Source organism: Cotesia glomerata, linkage group LG2 (genome assembly GCF_020080835.1).
Source record: "Cotesia glomerata isolate CgM1 linkage group LG2, MPM_Cglom_v2.3, whole genome shotgun sequence".
NCBI classification, from domain to species: domain Eukaryota; kingdom Metazoa; phylum Arthropoda; class Insecta; order Hymenoptera; family Braconidae; genus Cotesia; species Cotesia glomerata.
The window spans coordinates 19,245,032-19,268,564 of record NC_058159.1 but is presented as its reverse complement, the minus strand read 5'-3'; the positions used below and the strand labels follow the sequence as shown (position 1 = coordinate 19,268,564).

Sequence of the window (23,533 nt, the reverse complement as noted above, 5' to 3'; positions counted from 1 at the left end):
TCTTGTCTTTTTTTCTTTGTTTTTTCGGGTATCAATATTTATAGTCATGGAAATAATTCTACATAAGAGAAAATAAGAAAATCGTGATAGCTCACCTCTATTTCAAAGGTTTTTTAATTTATAATGATAAAAAATATTCAATTAAATTAAATTAAAGTATTTAGTTAAAAAGCATCAGATCTTAAATTTGCCTAATTTTGTTAGAGATATACTTGTTATTGATTTTTTTAAGATTGATAATTTTCCTATCAAACACATGTAATAAAACAAATTTTGAGATTTCCATTTAGAAATTAACTCTGACCTACATTTTGAAAGATATATTACTACAGGAACCTTTTTACTTTTATACTTGACAAGAGGAAGAATTTATTCAATATTGATAATATTTATTCTTTAATATTTATGCGAAAATTATGAGTCTTGAAACATTACAGTAGCTTAAGAGCTTTCAAAAATTTCCAACAAAGCCGAAAAATTTAAAAGGAACAAATCGTATGTAACACGATAAACTTACAAGCTCTAATTTAAAAAATTATTTTATGGAAATTCAAAGACAGGTGATTTTTAAGTTATCACTATGAAAGTTGAAAATTTACAATAATTAGCAAATTTAGTCGTATAAGACTCGTGGTTAGGCGAATGAAAGAATATTTTCCTTCAGCCACTTCTTTAATAATTAAAAAAAATTGTTCATGCTATAGATAATTAAGAGATTGAATTGTTGCAACAAGTTTTTTTTTTTTCCATCTTCAAATTAACCTTTAAAACTGTAAAAGGGGAATAACAATTTATACATTTTATATAATTATAGATAATACACAAATTGTGAAGATTAGTAATCAATAGTGTAGGAAAATATAAGGGCTCAATTTTACTGATTTTTTTGTAGAAAAATTCACGAATAATATAGGTGTGATATGTCTACAAATAAAAATATAGATATTATTTGTTTTCGGGATGTTTGTTTTATGAATTGTAGTAACATCGAACTCGAATTTTCTTGCAATTGACAAGTGGTCACTAAGTTATACCTTTGCTGTTATCACATTTTACTTCATCAGATGACATAAGTATTTTTCTATATGTACGATTATTAGCATAATTTCAAAATTTTCAAAACTCAACAATAGTAATTAACATTACATTTATTAATTATCTTTATTATTTATTCCTATTAATTAACAGCGTTAAATATTCAAAATGTTTACGCCAAAAATATTTTCTATAAGTATTTTATGATGTATTTTTCGATCATATATTACAAAAAAATTTTTTGCGATATACATTATATATGTATATACATGGGAATGTTAAAAAATACAACTTATTTTTGTGCTCAAGCCTGAAAAAGAGGTTTCGGTTGTTGACAGTTTTTTTTACCAATCATAGTGTTTTATGTGTTTAAAAGATAGCCGCAAACCGAAACAAAATTGATTAATTCATTCAAGTGTTTGTAATTTATAAGTATATTTTAAATAGCTTTGAAATTTGAAACAGCCAAAAATTTCAGGGATAGCTTGCAGGATTAATCATTTTTTATAAAACTTTGATAGAACTTTTGAATATCGAACCCGTTTAATAATTAAAAGGAAAATTTATCTCCCGTTACAACCATTTTTAAGGTCTGAGCTAAAACAAAAAATTTTTAATGCTCCCTCATATATGCTTGTATATAAATATGTATACAACGAGTCTGCCCTTTTTGTTATTATATATTCAGTTGGCAAACAAACACCAGTATTTTGTTTAAGTTTATATTTTTTATTATAATATGATCTTAATTATTCGATCACTTACATTCAAACTTTAGGCATTACATTTTGTTGTACAAATCAATAAAACTTATTTCACTCAGTCAAGATATACATCATCTATTATCAATCAAAATAAATATTTTGCTCGATTTTTTTTTTTACTCTTATAACATAAGTTACAACAAGAATTCGTTTCTATGAATTTTACGTATAGAACTATATCGTATTACTATCTGCTTAGTTTTTTGTGTCGTTATTATAGATCAATGCATTAAGTAGTTTTTTTTTATAATTCAGATATTCTCTATTCTTTTTAATAATAATAAAAATCAATAATAACAATATTAATAGTATTTTAATTGAGTGTTAATTTTTGGTATTATGTATTATGTTGCTTTCGTGATTTTACTATTTAATAAATCTAAAACCAGCTCGGTCCACCGAATTTCGTTGAAAGACCGCCGATCCCTTTACCAAACATACTTCCAACTTTTCCTACAACATTAGACGTTACATTGGTAAGATTAGCGACGTAGTTTGCATCATCCGCGCCTGCAGACTCGACAATAGTAACTTTTGTTTTTGGTCGCTCAACGTCGTCGTCATTTCCATTCTCGGAAAGTCCTCTGTATTAAAAAATAAATTAATTTTTAACTAACCAATAAATACTAAAATTTAATTATATTCAAAACTCTTAAAATTAAGGAATGTTCTTTAGATCGAAATGACAACTTATAAAATCGATATTTTTTTTTTTTTTTTAGTTTTATAAAATCAATCAATAGGAATTTTTTACACGTATCCAAAATTGAGCAAAAAAAGTTTTTGAAATCAAAAAATGAGAGAATGTAGTCACTTTTAGTTTTTGGTACAAGAAGATCTGCTAAGATCTGTCAAGAGCTTAGTAAACTTGAACGAGCCCACTATCAATTGATCCTATAATATAAAATTTATGACTAAAATGAAGTTAGTTTAGTATCGAAATTATATCGATACTAGCCGAATTCCTAGTCAATTTTATCAGGTATTTTGATGACTTATTTAAGGTAAACTACAGAATACCATCTTGAACCAAATTTTTTCCTCAAAATACTTTGGAACTGGACTATTACGTACCAGTACATTAATTAGGACATTTTCTGCATTCAAATATTTTAAATTGCCAAATTGATAAATATTTTTAAAAATTTGTTCAAAAATCGAAGAAACATTGTTTACGTTTTAAAAACTGATATCTTTTATGTTACTTTACGAAACTTGAGATAATCACAAAACTCCTAAGAAAAGGTAAAACAAAATATCGGAAACTCTGTGAAATCACAAAATTATCCATTATCTAGTTAATCAATACATTCCTTTTTTTAAGTTTTATTATTTATTTATTAACTTTGTTAAAAATAAATCACTTACTCGTCATTCTGAGCACTCATTGTTAAGGCACAAGTTGCTTCTTCCGTCTGCATTCTTTGCGCTATCGTCTGATATGTCTTCGAGTTCAATTTATCTTCCATCACTCCTTGGAGCTCAAAATCTGAATAAACTTTCTTTACAATGTGAGCTAAACAAGTACACTGATAAAGATGAAGACTATGATCCAATCTATCTGATAACCATGTGCAAAGCATTTTGATTTGTTCAGTATACCATTGCTAAAATTCATAAAGATGCAATTCAAACATCTGTTTTTATTGTTTTCGATTCATAAAATTATTACTAGCGTTACTATACCTCGAAGAAGTTCAAAATCCATAATTCGTCGATGACTTTGCTACGAATTTGATCCATACAATTTCTTGTGAAATTAACGTAAGCTTGGCCCATTTCTTTACCACTGCCAGAGACTTTCTAAACATCCGAACTCCAGATTATTATTATAATGAAAGTGTTTGTATAAATCAAAATAAAATCGAAACTCAAAGAGATTTTAAGTTAATCTACAATTAATGTACCGTAAAACTAAGAATTGAACCGATGAATGACCCTTCGTCGTAACGTGATAATTTCGATAAAGTTGCATCTAAAACTGCGACAAGTTTGTCAATCATTCCTTGATTCATACTAGCTGATGTTTTATCGATCAAATCATCAATTTTGGCGTGGTACTGGTGCTAAAATGATAAGAATGTTATTACAATTGTATACGGAATTTAATGACAATTATAAACTTTAATTTTTTATTATCTAATTTAAGTATTTTATTGGATGAATTAAAACTTCTAACATATAACTAGAAAGAATAATAGTCATAAGCTTAAAATTTGATTGCAGCCTGGCATTCAGCAGCCAAGTTTTTGGATCCAAACGTATTAAATACAAATCCCGTTATAAATTAAGTATCACTTTCTTATATGAAAGTTTACACCTGGAAAATTCTATCGATCAATTTTATGAATTATTACCGAGAGAATCTATTTTGGTAACGCTTTTTCATTTTAATCTTTGTTCTATCTAATTATTTTCCACTAATATTTATAATTTGACTACATTTTGATTTAATTAAGAGGATGAAAAAACAATTGTACTTACAACGTCAACTCCGTCGACTGCACATAACTTAAAGCTTTGATTTTTCGCGTCTAAAATAACATTTACCATAGCACACATTTCAGAGGGTATTATATAATCGGTAGAGATAAATGTTACGCCTTTTTTTAACCATTGTTTAAATGCATCGTCAGTTCGTTGAATACACGATTCTATCATATCACACGCCATAAGCTTTAAACGTTGTTCTAAGTGCTGCCTAAACTCTTGATCAGGCCAATGAAGACCACTAATAAAGGATTGCAAAGCATCGAGCTTCCAAAAAAGGTCTTCTGAAGTAGCACATCCATTTCCTTTAATTTCCCATCGCTCTTTTTCGAATCCTTTGTGAATAGATTGTGCTATTGATGTTTCCATAAGATCTACATAACGTACCACTAGAGGCGCAAATGTGTCTCTAAGATGTTGATGAAATCGTCCATTTTTCAAATTATCTGTTACATTTATTCAATATTTTTTAGAAGATTAGAGAAAAAATTTGAATTTATTTGAATATTAAAATATAATGTATAGAACACATAAAAATACTTATCAATATAACTTACCATCTAATCGAAGATAGTCGTTTAAAATTTGAAATAATGGAAAACTTTCCCAGGTATCAGGTGGTTGTTCGGATAATACTTTGTCCATGTCAACGGCAAAGAGAGACCAGAAGATCTCAGCGTGCTCCACCAGGAGATCGCTGAACCAGGCGAACGCCTGCGGTGCAGTGTAGTAGGAGCGAAACGTGAAAATATTGGACGACACACATATACGGTGGAAAATTTTTCTTTTGCCCAAGGTGGTGGGACCGCCAGCCATGGGCAAAGAACTCTCGAGGACTCAGAAGACACTACAAACTAATTTCTAATATCTTCTATTCTATAAGCTATTTCTACAAAATAAATTTATGCTACGATGAATTATTAACCTAAGCGATAAGCTCAAGGCAACATAATATAATAAATATTTTGATAATAATAATCATAATAATAATAATAATTAGATTTGTCTTCTGAGGAGGTTTCAGACCCTTACCTGAATCTGTTTAAAAGCATGCTTTCCCTCTACCTCGAAAGCCCTTAACAATCAACACTTAGTTCTAAAAACCTAACTAATACCTCCGAATAATGTTCCTCATTTTGTTGAAGTAAATCAACACAAAGCTCAGCTAATCTTTTTAGATCTTCTAGTTTTTTTCCTGGGAGAACATCTTCAGCACTATATTCATCTTCAATTTTAGCTGCTGCTGATAACATCTCATAATTAACAAGTGCTGCTGTTTCTAAACATGATTTAATGATCCCTCGAACTTCATCAGATGGACCGTTTGATGAAATATCCTTCATAAGAACACGTTCGAGAAGAGATAAAGTACCCTTTAGGGCACCTTCTGGACGACCGAATGGAAAGGTGTACCTAAAAATAACATAAAATAATGTATTATATATTTCATTGATTTGATTATACAATTAATATATTACAAAATAATTATCTTCAAATACTTATACACCAAGAATAATTAATAGTGGGAATCTCTTTGATATTGATTTTAGAAGAATCTCGAATGTTTCAAGTACTAAAAAATCCGAACAAAAACAGTTTCACTGTAAAAAATCGCGCCAAGTCCACGCTCATGAGACTATTAAGAAAAAAAAATTTGTTTTTTTCTTTACAAAAATATATAAAATAAAAAAATTAAAAAATCCAAGTAACCGATATGATTGTTTATGATTTTCGGAAATTAAAAAAAATTGTGTTATAAATTTAAAAATTAAAAAAAAAATTTGGAACGTATTTAGTGTGCGCGGTTGCAAAATATTTTACTTTTAATGAAATTCGTAAAATCTATTTACTAAGACTTAAAAAAAATTGAAATACACAATGACGCACACCAAGTACGTTCCAAAATTTTTTTCTTAATTTTTAAATTTATAACACAATTTTTTTTAACTTCCGAAAATCATAAACAATCATATCGGTTACTTGGATTTTTTAATTTTTTTATTTTATATATTTTTGTAAAGAAAAAAACAAATTTTTTTTCTTAATAGTCTTATGAACGTGGACTTGGCGCGATTTTTTACAGTGAAACTGTTTTTGTTCGGATTTTAGTATTTTTTGTAATTATAATAAAAATTTACAATTGGTACCAACTTAAATCTCACGTTAGTTGCATTTTTTATAGCAAACTATTCCCTTGAAACTACAGTTTATGGAAAAATAATTCCAGCGCACCCTGGCGGGTGTAGATGCAAGCTGTGAAATATCTTTTTTTAATTGTAGTTTCCCATCTAATGAAGGATTATTATGTATTCTCAAATTATTTAGTCTGTGGCAGATCACTTTGCCCATCGAAAAAAAGTCAGGATCGAAATTTTTGCGTTGCTATAGTTTGTGCTGATTAAATTTAATAATTTCAATTAGATTAATTGTTATAAGTGAATATAATTAATTAATAACAGTCAAATAAAGTATGAATTACTGTTATAATATACAATTTATGAAAAAAAAGTACGGTAGAATTAAATAAAATTTTGCAACCTCAAAATACCGTTCTGCTTACAGTAAACATAGTCGGTAGTCTGGCGCTCCGTTTTCAGCAGATTTGAACGGAACTTGGCGCCAGATTCTACCGAATCTGTGGATCTCAAAAAACGATTGACCCTGCAGGCCGTCCCTGGAACTTTTCGTTATTTTCAAGTTTATACAATGCCCGACAACTAACCCGCTATGAAGTTTTGAGCTTTTGGAGCTCACAAATACAACAACATTTCAAGCTCTAAGATCCGGTAGTCGTTTTAATAAAATATTTTTTCGAAATTTTGGAATTTCGATATTTCTCGAATTAACCGATTTTGATGTGTTTGAAGCATTCAATGCAAATTTTTACGTACAAAATTTTCTGAGTTTTTTTTTTTTAATCTCGATTTTTCAAAACTGGGGGAAAACGATAGCTTCTCAATTTTTGTAAATTATTAGTTTTCGTAGCGGAAAGTTAAAAATATGGATTACTCCCAACGAGAGTGAAATCCGAGACGGATTAAAATTAAGAAGTGTCTATTCACACATAAAAAAGTCCTGATAAATCCACTTCGCGTAAATGTGAGGGCCTTAAATCCACGCTGCATGAATGTAAAGGTCCTTACATTCACGCGGTGTGGATTTATCAGGACTTTTTTGAGAATGAATAGACATGTCCTTAAAATTATTTTATTAACGGACTTCACTCCGCGGAGTAAATTTTTTATTTCTTTTTATTGAATAAAAATAAAAAAATAGTTGACTCATTTAAAAATGATAAAATTCATATTTAGAGATTTAAAAAATAACAATTAATAAATTATTTTTCTTTATACCTCGGTCGAAAGTACGCAAATTTTGCACCTTTTTAAAGCAGAAAGTTCAACATTCGTGCATTGGTAAAGCTGCATATTCACACTCTGTAACAGCGGGAGCAAATATTATTTCATTATCCCGACTGACATTAGTCATTTGTTACTATGTTTTGTTTACGCTGGTTATTTACGATTGATGACAGTAAGATACAGTGTTTGATAGTGACGGGTGTAAAATAGATAAAATTTATTTATTTAAAGTATCATTGAAAAAAAAAAATGATCTCAACTGACGAATCTGCAGACGAAGAGGAGATAGTGAGAAATTTCGATAATGAAGCGAAACTAATTATCCAATCAGATACATTGCCAAAAAAGTCCGCTGATCGGTATAAATTAGTTTATGAAAATTATAAAAATTGGCAATTAACTAATCAAGGCTCTCTATCAAGTTCAGAAGAAACAAATTTAGTCGTATATTTTAAAGACTTGAGTAAAAAACTTAAACCTTCCACTTTATGGAGCATGTGGTCGATGCTGAAAAAAACACTGTATACACAAGAGGATATTGATATTACTAAATTTTATAATTTAAAAAGCCTAATCAAAAATAATTCTAAAGGTTTTAAGCCAAAAAATCGTTGACCCTTAAGTGGGATGAAATTTCAAGATTTATGAAAACAGCTCCAGATAACAATCATTTTGTTTCAAAGGTTAGTATTTATAATAATTTTTATCAATTTTTTTTATTAATTTATATGTTAATTTTTCGAATACTTCAAGGTTATACTGATATTTGGAGTTTGTGGAGCTCTGAGATGTGACGAGATCAGCAAACTTAAAGTGCAAGATGTCGAAGATCGTGGTAAAAGTTCCTGGTTTCTATCAATGAGACAAAAAATGATGTCCCTCGCCAGTTTGTCATCGGAGAACCCTTTTACAATAGAGTCAAGCAATATATTGAAAAGAGAGCCAAAGAATCATTCACCGACAGATTTTTCATCAAATATCAGAATGGAAAATTTTACCAACAAGTAATCGGCAGAAACAAAATTGGGGAGACACCGCGCGCTATAGCTTCACATTTGAACTTACCTAATCCCAAATTATACACCGGACATTGTTTCCGAAGAACTGGCGCAACTCTGTTGTCTGACTCGGGTGCTAATGAGACAATGTTAAAACAACTCGGAGGTTGGAAGTCTACAGCAATCGCTCTAGGTTACTTTTTATTTATTTAATTACAAAATTTTATTTAAAAATCTAAATAACACCCTTTTTTTTAAATGCAAATTTTATTTATAAATAATTCGTTAATCAACAGCGTATGTGGAAAATTCAATGAAGAATCGGGAAAAAATATATGAGAATATAACTCATGGATCAGAATTCTCTCTAATACTCTCTAGAACTAATCATCAATCATCGAGATCAACTGATCCACCACCATCTACATCAACTGATCCACAACCAACTAAACCATATACATTAACAAGTTCATCAACAAACATCATTGAAGCTGAAGTGATAATTCCAATGAATGATAAGACATCTCCAGATGGTGAAATGGAATGCGATCACTTCTCTGATGGTTTTGAGATTAACGAGGAGGAGTTACTTGAAATCGATAAACTAGAACAACCTAAACTTAATTGCAGATCACCTACACCTGTTTTCACAACAGCTAACAACAAAAAAATACTTGTAATGCACAATAACCGATCAACAAAACCTACGCACTTTTTGAAAAAACCACCAGTTACAGTTTTCTCAGAAAAATCAGAGAATACGCCACCAGGAAAACAAATCGAAGCTATTGGAAGTGGAACCCAGCATCATTTAAATAAACAAAAATCAAAATGTCTTTCTGTTGATGAAAATCCACCTAATTTATTTCAAAACTGCGTATTTCATGGCGATATAATAAATAATTTTTATTATACTTGTAACCATGGCGAAAATGAGAAAAAAAATGTACGCAGTAGCAAAAATTCAATTTAATTATTATTAATTATTGTTAATTTTCAGTTAAAATGCTCTTTTTTTTATTTTTATATTTGTTGAATTCCAGAAATTTCAGTTTTATTTAAGCTAAAAACGTTTCAAATAAAATGTTGGTCAATTATCTACATTGATTTTTTTATTTGATGCCTGCCCCCCCGACCAGCAGCACTCGCTTCGCTCGTGCCGCAAATGTCGGGGGCAGGCATCAATTTTTTCTCAATCCAATACATTATAATATTTACGTACTTTCGACCGGCTATAAAGAAAAATAGTATACACCACACGGGCAGAAGTTTGAGAGCTCTGAACTGAGCGCCATGATGCCCTCGGCTACGCCTCGGGCATCATGGCGCGCAGTGCAGAAATCTCAAACTTTCTGCCCTGGTAGTGTAATATACTATTTCAATTTCTGTCGAAATTCGAATTTTAAAAACTTTTTTATACAACTCAAAAAAAAATATTTTTTTTAAGTAAAATTTATCTTATACCTGCGAAAAAAAAAATAATTTGGCACATAAAACTTGTTCCAATTATACAAAAATTGATTATAGTATAAGAACTCCGCACTCGTATGTTTTCCGGATTAAAATCCAGATTCACTCCGAAATCTCTCCGCTGAAAAAAACTCTGGATTCACTCCGAACGCGGAGTGTTTAATTACTTCACTCCAGTACTCCGAGTGATGGGAGTGAATGCGGAGTAAAATTCACTCCCGATTTTTGATAGTGTAGATCTCAGTTGTATTGAAATTTTTAGAAAACCGTTGCAGCTTTGAACTCACCGTGTATGTACCGTTTGATACGCCGCCTTTAACGTGTATACACGATGTTGATACAGTACATATGTTCTATATTTTTTTTCCCAAAAATTTTCATATAATAATGTCAAAAATAACTTAACTAATTTGAAACTTTTTGGAAACTTGAAGAAAAAATTTTTTCTTCTTATCTGACTATTATGTATACACGGCGTATGCACTTGAACGGTGTATAAGCTGTGTATCCACGGTGGGCTAAAAATCGCAAGGGAAGCTGTAAATTATAGGAATGTTTTGAGCATATGATGAACAACTGGTTTAATAGGCTTAAATTAATTAAAGACATAAGTTATTTTATGTCATTATTTGTAAATTAACTACTATGAAGCACTGAAGGATGTCGCTAAGCTCTATTTTAAGAGATAGGGCTTAGGAAACTTTGATATCGTATGTATAATTAAAGATACTCTACAATAATTGAAAAAAGTTATTTTTTCACATTTCTAAGTATAACGAAAATCTTTCATATTTAAAATTAATAGGAAATCTTAATCAAATACTATTACCTGAAATTCGTAATTTGTTTTTCTAATAATTGCGTTAAACGTTCTTTGATTTCTGCAAATTTATCTTTTTCTTCGTGTGTTATAGTTCCTATCCCATCTGGACGATTTCCACAAATATGACTTGCACAAAATGCAAAACTAAAATGGAGTAATGTGGGATCTATCATACAGCCTCGTTCTGAACGATCTAGAAGATCGTTAAGGTAACAGAGATGTCTGTGGCATCCACGAACTCCGTATCTTTATAAAAAAAATAATAATGATTACCATAACAAAACTTGACTATTTTAAAATTATTTATCATATATCGACTGTTTATTGTAAATTATCATTGTTACTTTACCTTGCACAATATTCATCTATTACAAAAAGTTGACCTGGTGAAAACCATCCTAAAGAACAGTATGGATCATTAAGCCTGTAGTCAAGAGTTAAATTTTGAAGAAATTTGAATAGACTAGGATGATCAAATTTGCATGGATCGGCGCTTATGAAATCTTCCATGCCATGTTTTCTAGCTCGATCAGCATCTCCTTGTATTTTGCTAATGGTAGAGTTCTTATCAGCAATAGAAACAGGTGGTGTAGGTTTATGAGATTGACCAGTCGCTCTGTACATAGCCATCACCCATAAATGGCACTCATTCTCGTCGTCCGAGGCAAAAACAATGTTGTCTCCTTCGCGGACGGCGTTGAAGAAGTACCTGAAAAAATAACATAATTTGCAAATAAATTTAACTATAATATTATTTAGGTCAATAATATTGCAGTATTATAACTACCTTCCACCTTCTAACTCTGTTCCAAACATAATATTAGCAGAAACGGCTTCAATATAGTCCACTGTATAGCCATCGAGCTGCATCATTTCCGACGGCTCACTTTTTTTTTCTTTATATGAGCACATCGCAAATGTGTACTGCGAGACTTGGACTAAAGCATAGTACCGTTTCTTCCATTTTTTCCATACTGATTTTCCCATAGCATAGAGATGGCCGCAATGTTTCATATTCAGTGGTTTATCCATTCGACAAGCTATTTTGATTTTTAAATCTTGATCTGGATCTTTTTTTGCGACAGTCATACGGTGCCATTCGGGTACCTTTGAGGACAACGGAGTTGGCCGTAGTATTACTTCGCCCAATTTCTTGTCTTCGAGCGCCAGCATTGCAGGATTTTCTGTATATAGGCGGACTTTGACTACTGGTAATGGATGCATCGTTGTAAAATCACCCTGAGTATCCCACCTGTAAGAATGAAAATAAAACAATATATAGAACATAGATTGCCATGATTAAATATTTTATTGTTTTATTTATTTATTTTTTTTTTTTTTTCTATCATTTACATTGGCTTCGAAGCTTCAGCTTGATCAGTTTGTAGCTTCTCACCACCCTCGACTTCCATAGTGCAATACACAATGCGATTTGGCGCAAGGCTTGTGAGACCTTTAACCTCCATGACAACAACTTCCATAGAAAAACTCAAACCCACGTCCATTTTAGTGAGTTGCGGATCGGAATCGGCGGAGTCGCTCTCCAATTTAGCGAGAGAGCCCTGGGTGCGGTAGCGGGAGCGGTCACTACGGCGCTTCAGCTTCTGCAACCCATATTTGCTGTCTATCGAACCCTTGGAGACCGGTAATGACTCCAAATTAGTCATTAGTAGATTGATAGACGACTTGAGCTCCTCAATGTAGAGCGACTCCATCTCCTTAAGGAGAAATTTCGGCATGAGCTTTCGGTTCTGAAGAAGAAAGAAAAAACATAACTTAGTAATTGCACATTAAAATTTTAAATTAACTTCATTACCTTTTCCATTTCGTTAACTTTCTGAATGCGACCGTCCAGCTCCCTCCTGATGGCGGCAGCCTGCTCGTCGGCTGAATCCAACAGAAGGGCGTTGAACAGAAGCTGATGCTCAAATTTTTTTATGCCAAGAATTTGTTGAAACATGTCGTACAGTTGCTCTTTCGACAATATCAACTCCGAATTCAAAGACTGCTGTTGCATCCTAGATGGCCTTTTGGTGTCTTCGTCACCAGTTCCTTTAAAAATACAATCGAATTTAGCCAGCCAGGACGTAAGAACAGTCTCTTTGCTCAACCCATCGATTTCCGGGAGGCTGCGAACACGCTTTTCGATATTGTTCCTGAACACCTCTCGAAAGTCGTACTGGGAACAAGCTCCGCTTTGTACTATTTTCACAATTCTTTCTGATTTCAGAAATACGTCGTAGTAATTCTGAATGGCATTGTGGAAGGCTTCATCTGCCATAATTTGAGTCTCTCCTTTCAGGAAAGCCTACAAAAATTTAAGATATAAATGACATCGCACTTATTAAAGCTTTCATTACCATGTCATAAATTCCTTATTTCTAAGTTTTTCGGAAATTTTTAATTTTTAAAAGTTTAAATAAACGATATTTTTTAAAAAATTCGATTAATTTAATAAAAAGTACTCGAAGATAATATATTACAGATTCAAGAATTAAGACTCTGCGAGGCTTCTAAAGAAATTAGAAATTTTTATTACATGGCTTCGTAGGTCTAAGATATATCTATCATGAAAATCATTTATATATATATATATATATACATCATTATACTAATAAAAATTTCTTTTTATAAATAAAATATACCTGAAAACGAGAACATAGTGTTTCCAGTTGTTGTTTTGTAATTTTCATTTGTCTTCGAGTCATATCTGTAGGTTGTTTAGCATTAAATGGATAAGCTATACATCTCGAAATAAATACGTAAAGTTGTATACGAGTTTTTCTTTCTTCTTCTTCACGTTCTTGTTTGTCCTGAAATCAAACAATTAAAAATTTATTATATACATAATTTATTTATTTATTTAAGAGATAAATATTTACTTGTAAATCAACTTCAGTTTTTTCGCTAGCAACGGACGGTGAAGGGCTGGTTGGCCTTTGCGCAGATTTTGCATAATTGGCAGCATCTTGAGTGGCACTCATTGATGGTGATAGTGAATTACGTGCACTTGCTGAGTTAGGTACATCTAATCCAGAGCCTGCAGTTTCTTGCTGAGCTGGATGACCTTGAGCTCCCCCTATTTGACGGCCATGTGATCCACCATGTAAGCTTGGTGAACCACTGCTACCTTGGCTGTGGCCTCCGGGTGATGCAGTAAACCCACTAACATTACTTCCGACAGGGCCTGCACCAGAGCCTCCGCCTCCAGTATTACCACGACGCCGAGAAACATGTCCACTACTGGCACCTCGTCCTTCACTCGCTGATCCACGAACGTTCTGATCTTCATCGCTTTCTTCATCAGATGAACTTGGATCAATCATGATGCTGAATACTCTTCAAAAATCTGATTACACTTTAATCCAGGCAAGTTGTCTCTAGCAACGCTTTCTTTATAACTACCAGTTCAGTTATTCGACTTATCTCCGCTTTTAGACCTTCAATTAATAAAGTCATTCATGCTTCATATTTGTTATATTACATTATAATAATATGAAAGAAATTAAATTACAGATCAAATAAATTACTGATATTTTTTTACTATTTCGAAAGCACTTAACCGAATAAAATCAAAACCTGTACTATTTATTTTCAAATTTTAATTATTTCAATACGATTAAATTCAAGTAATTAAATATGTGTAATTAATTATGTATATTATTTTTATTCTAGTAATAAATGACGATTAATATACTCGGCAATTAAATCTCAGTGATTCAAGTTCAGCTTAAATTGACTACAAAATGTTAAAACAAAGTAATCACGGCAGAACTTTGAAAATCTATAGTAACAATCAAAGTGATTAATTTGTTACATACATTTATTGTCAAAGTAGAGTTGGTGGGATAATTGTATAAACGCTAACTCAATAAGATAATGAATAATTGATATAATCAGTCGCTCGACTTTAAAAATTCTAGTGAAAATAATAAGTTCTCAAATTTTTTAAAATTTATAATATTTCTGACGAGAATTTGTTTAAAGAATGATTAATTCATTAGGAAAACCTTATAGAAATTATATAAGTAATATTATATTCGAAGACATAATGCTTGTTACCGATTATACCGATTATACTACCTGTGATATTTGTTTTTATTCACTTATTCTCATTATTATAAGTTATTAATGTATCAGTATCGTATTATGTTTTTGTATAGTTATATGTTAGTGGCAGTGCTGTTTTTATTTTCATCTTTAAAAACGTGCATTTCAGTTTATTTTTTCTCTATTTTTAACAGCGTTAAAGGAAACCATGACGAGATAACTATGTCGACTCTGATAAAATTTATATCACTAGAAACCCGGCGCATACTTTATTTGCATACTTATTTAAATCGGGTATACTCACGATAGATATTTGTATGATGCAACAAATACCAATTTTCGTGATTAGTAAAACTAAATATAGTTGTGAAAAATTTACAACATTCATAAGGATATAGCCAACGAACTTCCGGTTTATAAATTTCAAAAATTTAATTCGTATTTTATCAATTTTAAAGTTGTAGAACTTATAGAAAGACGTTCAACCTAATAAGCAATGTATAATTTAATCTAATACGTATTTAAGAATGATAAATATTAGTTTTAATAGCCTTTGTAGTGCATAAATTATATTATCATAACATAATTATATAATTATACACTGACATGTAAGTTAAATTTTGGATCTTTACACTATACAATCTTATAATTTTATATTAGAATAAATATAGCTCTATCTGAATACATGATACAAGTACATAGGATTTCCATAGCACTTAACACATTAATGCATAACAGTGTCTGTATAAGGAGGAGGGGATCGCAAAAATATGATACTGTGAAAATTTCGTAAGTACATTTTTTTCCTAAAAGCTACTTGAACATGCAATAGTACGTGGAAAAAATTATAATTTTTTTACATCGTAATCAAAAATTAAACTTTCAATGTCTTCACTTTCATCATTTTACACACTAAAATTTACGATGCTACACTGTAAAAATGCGTATGAAAGTAGTCAATATACAAATTTTTACGATGTTACATCGTAAATTTTTAAATGTAAAATTATCAAAGTAACCGTATTGAAAGTCTGGTCCTGGATTACGATGTGACAATTTTATTTTTTCCTAGATCTTTTAACTTCCCGCTAAGAAAATCGAAGATTTTCAAAAATCGGGAAGTTATTGTTTTCACCCCGTTTTGCAAAAATCGATTTTTCATCAGATCTCGACGTTTGAAGGTCACAGGAAGCTTCCCTGACTATCCCCGCGAGGTTGTCACTATGTCTGTATGTGTGTGTGTGTGTGTGTGTTTTTTTTTTTTTTTTTTTTTTTTTTCAGAGGGGGGAATCCTTTTTGCGGATTCCAGGCATAGCTGTTTTGCCTGGATATGTAAAGACGACGCAGCGTCATACTAAAACTCGACGCTAACGCCCCTACTCACTAAACCCTAAACCCCTTTTCTTCTTTCCTCTAATCCCTCATGGGAACCGCCGTCAGGCATTACTTCGTGAGGGTAGGAACTAGCTACTGCTCTTCCTTCTGGTGGCTAAGGTGTTAACTACCTTCCTTCTATCTTCTGATATTTGCTCATCGTGCTTAAAGCGGTGTAGATACTCTCGAAAACACCCGTGTCCCGACAACATCTGTGTAAGATAGTGATTGACCTCGCCGTGATTCCGGTTAAGCCAAATGTCGATCCGAGGTATGAGGCGGTGCGTCCACCTACCTTTCTCTGCAGCATCCCATTGTAGTTGCCATCGGCCTATGCTGTTCTGCCGTTCTTCAATTCTAAGTTCTTCAGGGCTCAGTGCAGTTGACCTTTTTTGTTCCGGCAGTTAGGGTTCCGGCAATGACGCACACTGCTTCTTCTGATATAGTGCGGAAGGCACTAGCTACTCGTAGGGCACTCAGTCGATATACTGGTCCAGCTTTTCTCCATGATTCTTGGGTTTCCAGTGCATCAGCCCAAATGGATATTCCGTAAGTGAGCACTGATGTGACTACTGATGACAATAGTAGCCTCCTGCTCTGCATTGGGCCTCCGACGTTAGGCATCGGCCGTGCGAGACTAGCCCTCACTATTGACGCTTTGGCACTGACGTGTTTCACCTGCTGCTTGAAGTTGAGTCGGGGATCCAGCATCACTCCCAGATAACGGATAAATGGTTGTGATGTGATTTCTTGTTCTCCGATTCTCAACTTGATAGTTTGTACCGTTTTTCTACTGGTAATAAGCACTGCCTCAGTTTTATGCTTGGCTAGTTGCAAGTTCACCATGTCCATCCACAAATTGACTCGTCTGAATGTAATATCAAATGCCATTTCTATCTCTTCGAGTTGCTTTGCGACGATTACGACAGCTCTGTCATCTGCATATGCTACAAGTTTGACTCCCGTAGGCAATGCTATTCTCAGGAGGCCATCATACATGATGTTCTATAGCAGAGGACCTAAAACTGATCCCTGTGGCACTCTTCCGGTGATTTCGTACTCTTCCGTACCGTTCTTCGTGTCATATTTCAGAACCCTATTCGTGAAGTAGCTCGCTACCATTCTGCGAAGGTATCCTGGTACGCTTTTTTCTTCTAGAGCCCGCATAACGCAGTCCCAGTTAGCGGAGTTGAAGGCATTCTTGATGTCCAAAGCAGCCACCAAGCAGTATTTCTTCTTTCCACCCTTCCATCTCGTTCCGGCGATTGCATCCTTGGCTGTATCAACAACCAATTTGATCGCATCCAGAATTGACCGTCCTTTTCAGAAACCAAACTGGTTCTCTGCCAGGAGTGGATCGACTACAGCCTCTATTCTCTGATGAATTATGCGCTCGAATATCTTGCCGGCCGTGTCTAACATGCAGAGTGGTCGGTAGGATGACGGTTCTTCCGGCGGCTTTTTCCCCTTCGGAAGTAGCACTAGCCGTTGCTGTTTCCACTTCTGGGGAAAAGTCCCTTCCTTCAGGCAGTGTGTGTGTGTGTGTTTTTTTTTTGTTTTAAGGGGGGAATCCTTTTTACGGATTCTAGGCATAGTTGTTTGGCCTGGATATGTGGCGACTCGACGCAGTGTCATACTAAAACTCGACGCTAGCGCCCCTACCCACTAAACCCTAAACCCCTTTTCCTCTTTCCCCTAATCCCTCATGGAAACCGCCGTTAGGCATTACTTCGTGATGTGTGTGTGTGTGTGTGTGGATGTATGTAAACCTCTCATAACTTTTGAACAGCTTGACCGATTTAATCGCGGTTGGTGCCATTCGAAAGGACTTGACTGAACTTAAATTTTGAATATATTTTGGAATGATTTGGAATTACTTCGGAATTACTTCAAAACTCCTGGCTCGATCGATTTAAATTTGAAGATTCTTTATGGGGCTTCAAAAACTGCGTCGAATGCCACCAACCGCGTAAAAATCGGTTCATTCATTCAAAAGTTATTGCGGTTTGAAAATTTGAAAAAATTTGTTTTATCAAACTTCTATCAGACTTTTGATCTCGAAGAGCTCAAAAGCATAGAAAAGCTATTCCTTTAAGCTCAGAGAGCTTAAAATAACACATAAATTGTATTTTTAGGCTCGGAGAGCTCAAAAACATTATTAGTGCAATTTTAAGCACCTAGGTATGAAATTAGCGGGAAGTGGCACGGATGTCCTTCAGGGTCTACCGTTTTTCTAATTTTTTTCTTTACTTTACTTTTGAAAAAAGAGTATACATGTTAGGAAAGAACATCCTTATCCGTGTGTTAGCCACTCCGCCTATAGCTTGGAAGTCTTACACTAAGATTGAAATGCCCTACTTTATTCCCTCAATTTTTAATATACAGTGCTCTCTCCCTAAGATATAACAGGGTATCTTTTTTTCTCTTGTTAGAAATTAATAGAAAAATTGAGACACAGCTAAAATATCTTAGGGAGGTAAGACTGTACTATTTTCAGTTTTTTAGAGACTATTACCATATTATCCACAAAAATTGAAAATGTTTTTAGTGGAATCTAAAAATTTTTATTATTTACTTTGAGCATATTTAAGAAAAAAAAATTCAATGTAATCAAATTCCCGAACAATTAGTACTCATAATAATTAATAAATTAGTAGCTTCTTAAGTGTCCTGTATTGCTCCAATTTTGGGGTTTTAATTACTTTTTGTGCTGAAAAAGTTATGAAACTACATTAGATACCGCGGTTCTTATTACTATCATTAAATTTATTCAAAAGAAACTGTCGAAAAATTTTTAAAAATTTGTTGTGTTGAATTTGAAGTTAAAAAATAAACTCAAAATGAGATTGATAACGGAGTTATTAAAAAAATTAGGAAAATGGTTGACCCTAAAGACCATCTCTGCAACTTTCCGCTAATTTCATACCTAAGCGCTTAAAATTGCATTTATGATGTTTTTGAGCCCTTTGAGCTCAAAAATAAAATTTCTGTGTTATATTGAGCTCTCTGAGCTCAAAGAGTTAGCTATTCTATGCTTTTGAGCTCTTTGAGCTTAAAAGTCTGATAGACGTTCAATAAAACACTATTCTTTAAATTTTCAAACTAAAATTACTTTTGAATGAATAAACCGATTTTCACGCGATTAGTAGCATTCAACGTAGTTTTTTAAATCCTATGATTTACTTTCAAACACAAATTGATAAGACCAAAAATTTTGGATAAATTTGAAAAATTCACTTTTTCCGAATTTTTTCGACAACGATAACTGTGATTTTTTTTATGTTAAGAGCTAATTAGTTTTTGGAATCGATCGGTAAAGCCGTTTAAAAGCTATTCCAAAATTTTTATTTTTGCGATTTCTCAAAATCTACCGGATTAAATCGGTTCAAATTGTATTAAAAATCTAAGTTGGGTCAAGCCCTTTCGAATGGCGTCAACCTCGATCAAATCGGTCCAGCCGTTCAAATTTATGAGAGGGTTACACACACACACACACACACACACACACACACACACACACACACACACACACACACACAGACTTACGAACATCATCGCGGAAATAGTCAGGGAAGCTTCCTAGGACTTCAAAACGTCGACATCTGATGAAAACTCGATTTTTGAAAAACGGGGTATAACCAATAACTTCCCAATTTTTTTTAATTTACAATTTTTTTAGCGGGAAATTAAAAAAAAATATATATATACGCACACTTGTTTGCATGTATTGTTCTTTATATTGTCAAATAGCAAAAGACATTAGTATTGTTAATTTTAAAGAGCTCAATCATCATACTAATAACTTCTACCACAAAAGTATATTAATGAACGTTTAAAGCTCGAAAATAGCGGGAAGTTTCAGAGATGGCCTGCAGAGTCAACTGCTTTTCCCACTTTTTTACTGAAATTAAATTCCTATTGTATCGATTTTTAACTTAATAAGTTTGTTTATGTGTGGAGTCAAAAGAATGACAATTTCTGATTAATTAATAATTAATTGAAACCAGTATTTGAGAAATGACTGCCTTAGGAGTGGATTATTCAATTAAGTTCTTTAATAATTTTTCTGAATACACTCATGTGTATTTGAACTGTATTTAGAAAAGTTAATTATTATGACATTTGAAGGAGCTAGCCTGTGCTTATACACTCTTCAGCATAAAAACGACGTATAACAAACTATCGTTAATTCTACCTGACGATTTAATTTAGTAATTAAAATCGAATAAATAAAATAATTTTGTCAAGAACAAAATTTCCTCGTAAAATGTATATTGCTACTACTGGTATTACTCATATCAGTTCTAATAAAAAATTTATGAAAATAACACTAACATAAAAGATTTTTTGAGTGAAAATGATTAATTTCTTATTGACTAAGCTAATATATTATTCAGTTCAACAATCTTTTACAAAATAATGTTATTATATTACAAATAATACTATTATATTACAAATAATGATTTTTCTTATTTTTTAATAATCATCTCTTAAAAACAAATTAACTGTTAAAAATAATTATAAACAATTCATGAAAATATTTATGAATTAAAAAACTTTACTTTCATTACAATTATAATATAATATTTTTGTTTCAAAAATGCTAAAAAATTGTTTTCTTAAACTTATTATCAATTCTTAAAAAGGCTGAAATTCTCTTAGACAAGGTAAAGTATTCTCGAACAAAAAAAAATTTCACAGTTCAGAAACTTTTGCTCCGTTCAAAATCGATTTGGTATTTCGGAATATTTATTCTATGATTAGAAATATATTTTTTTAACTTCCCGCTAAGAAAATCAAAGATTTTCAAAAATCGGGAAGTTATTGTTTTCACCCCGTTTTGCAAAAATCGAGTTTTCATCAGATCTTGACGTTTGAAGGTCACAGGAAGCTTCCCTGACTATCCCCGCGAGGTTGTTACGGTGTCTGTATGTATGTGTGTGTGTGTGTGTGTGTGTGTGTGTGTGTGTGTGTGTGTGTGTGTGTGTGTGTGTGTGTGTGTGTGAAAGTATATGAACCGCTTATAACTTTTGAACGGCTTGACCGATTTCATCGTGGTTGGTGCCATTCGAAAGGGCTTGACCAAACTTAGATTTTGAAAACAATTTGGACCGATTCAGATCAATAGATTTTGAGAAATCGTAAAAAAACTGAAAAAAAAATTTTTTTCAAATGTGGTTTTTTTGGAATAACTTTTAAACGGCTTAAAGGTTCAATCCCAAAAACTAATCAGCTCTTAACCTCAAAAAACCACGTCGATCGCCACCAGTCCGGTCAAAATCGGTTGATTCGTTCGAGAGATATCGTGAACGAAAGAAAACTGAAAAAAGTGTTTTTTCGGAATAACTCCAAAATTCCTAGCGCGATCAATTCAAAATTTAAGATTCTTTGTGAGGCTTGAAAAACTGCGTCGAATGCTTCTAACCGCGTAAAAATCGGTTTATTCATTCAAAAGTTATTGCGGTTTAAAAATTCAAAAAATAGTGTCTTATCAAATCTCTATCAGACTTTTGAGCTCGAAGAGCTTTAAAGCATAGGAAAGCAATCTTTTTGAGCTCGGAGAGCTCAAAATAACCCATAAATTGTATTTTTGAGCTCGAAGAGCTCAAAAACGTCATTGGTGCAATTTTAAGCGCCTAAGTATGGAATTAGCGGGAAGTTGAAGGGATGGCCTTCAGGGTCAACCGTTTTCCTAATTTTTTTTTTTTTTTTTTTTTGTGAAAGGGTATTAAAATACGTTGATTCCTATTTTAATATTATTTTTAATCATTAACTTTAAAATGCCTTCTACATGAATTATTGATCGGCACATATCAAAAACATGTATTATCAATAACTGTAACTCTGCTTATGAAAGGACATTTTCAATATTTATAATAGTTTTATAGAACAAAAACGTCAATATTTTAATTTTCTTGAAGCACACTATTTTGAGATCCGTTGATATGTCGGTCACGAGGTTTTTTTGAGTACAGCAGTGACATCATTACTTCAATTACCTCTTAAAACAAAGAAAGAAAGGAATAAGCTCCAAATATGCTCAAGGCTTTATTGATTACCCGAATTATAAAAACTCAAATTAAATTTATATAGAGTAGTAGTATCTATTCGATGATAATAATAATAAGAAAGAAATATCGATTGTATAAAACTACTAGAGAGAACAATCACAAATACTCACACAATTATAGTTCGATTCTGTCTAAAAAAAAAAAAAAAAATAGATAACCATTAAATATCTCTTATTTTTTACAAGTAAAGTAAAATAAATACGTGAAGTACTCATTCACACAATACAGTAAGTATCTAGTCACATCGTGGAATTTTTCACGGAACGTTATTGATCTAGACACGAGTTCTAAATCTCGCCATTGCTCTAACCACTGTGGCACATGTGTCGTGCAAAGTAATACAAACTTGGGTGTGTCATATAGTTTCTAGGCATTTTTTCAATCAACGATGAACAATTAACAAATAAAACTAAAATTTCAGTCACTTAACAATGCCACAGAACATTGATGTCCCGTTAATATCTACATAGTTTTAATAACTTTTTCAACCAACATATCTATCATTCAATTTAATCCTGGAAAATCTATGATTAAAAAACTAATATTAGTATCACTAATAATGATAATATGAAGTTATGTAACTTAACAATCAAATAAATCACTTGAAAAAAAAGTTTATACTTTTGAATTAACAATCTTACCATCCTATAAAATATTGAATATTGAATAGCTGAACTTTTTTAGCATACACTTGAGCACAGATTGAACACCGGTACTAGAGTGGAAGAAATATGACAGTTCGGCAGCGAGGACGATGTATCATTGAAAAGGACGCAAGGGGGTGAAGCGATGTACTTATAGAATAGAAAAAGGTAAAAATAAAACAACTTGATAAATAATAATGAAAGAATATGATTAAAGAAAGAATCTTATTATAACTAATATGTGAGAAAAAATTTGAGGAGAGGTAAAAAAAATGCGACAAATTCATCGACAAAAATGAATAAACAGAAATTGCAAAAAACGATTACTGACGACTCGCGCACTGTGACGCGTTTACTGGTCAGTGGATAATGAGTGATAAAGCTAGAAAGATAGAAGAGATTGAATAAACGTAATGTGGTTGATGCTTAAGAGGGGCAGAGTAAAGAACGAC

The 23,533-nt window shown here is 32.3% G+C and overlaps 1 protein-coding gene across 5 annotated transcripts; it reads right to left on the bottom strand.

Moving 5' to 3' along the window:
- On the bottom strand, nt 1-23,533 carry LOC123259860 (calcium-dependent secretion activator). 5 transcript variants are annotated; one of them, XM_044720629.1, is made up of 17 exons: nt 23,413-23,533; nt 23,079-23,152; nt 22,548-22,961; nt 13,825-14,382; nt 13,588-13,755; nt 12,759-13,250; nt 12,296-12,693; nt 11,730-12,194; nt 11,292-11,651; nt 10,949-11,188; nt 5,402-5,702; nt 4,847-5,003; nt 4,284-4,735; nt 3,707-3,865; nt 3,486-3,602; nt 3,168-3,406; nt 1-2,383 (listed from the first exon to the last, which is right to left on the bottom strand). In XM_044720629.1, exons 4-17 carry the CDS (start codon nt 14,266-14,268, stop codon nt 2,179-2,181), a joined length of 4,197 nt encoding a protein of 1,398 aa, XP_044576564.1. In that variant the 5' UTR covers nt 14,269-14,382; nt 22,548-22,961; nt 23,079-23,152; nt 23,413-23,533; the 3' UTR covers nt 1-2,178. The 5 variants fall into 5 exon arrangements, with proteins under 5 accessions (XP_044576564.1, XP_044576562.1, XP_044576563.1 ...); XM_044720627.1 differs by having other exon boundaries at nt 23,079-23,533; XM_044720628.1 differs by lacking the exon at nt 22,548-22,961.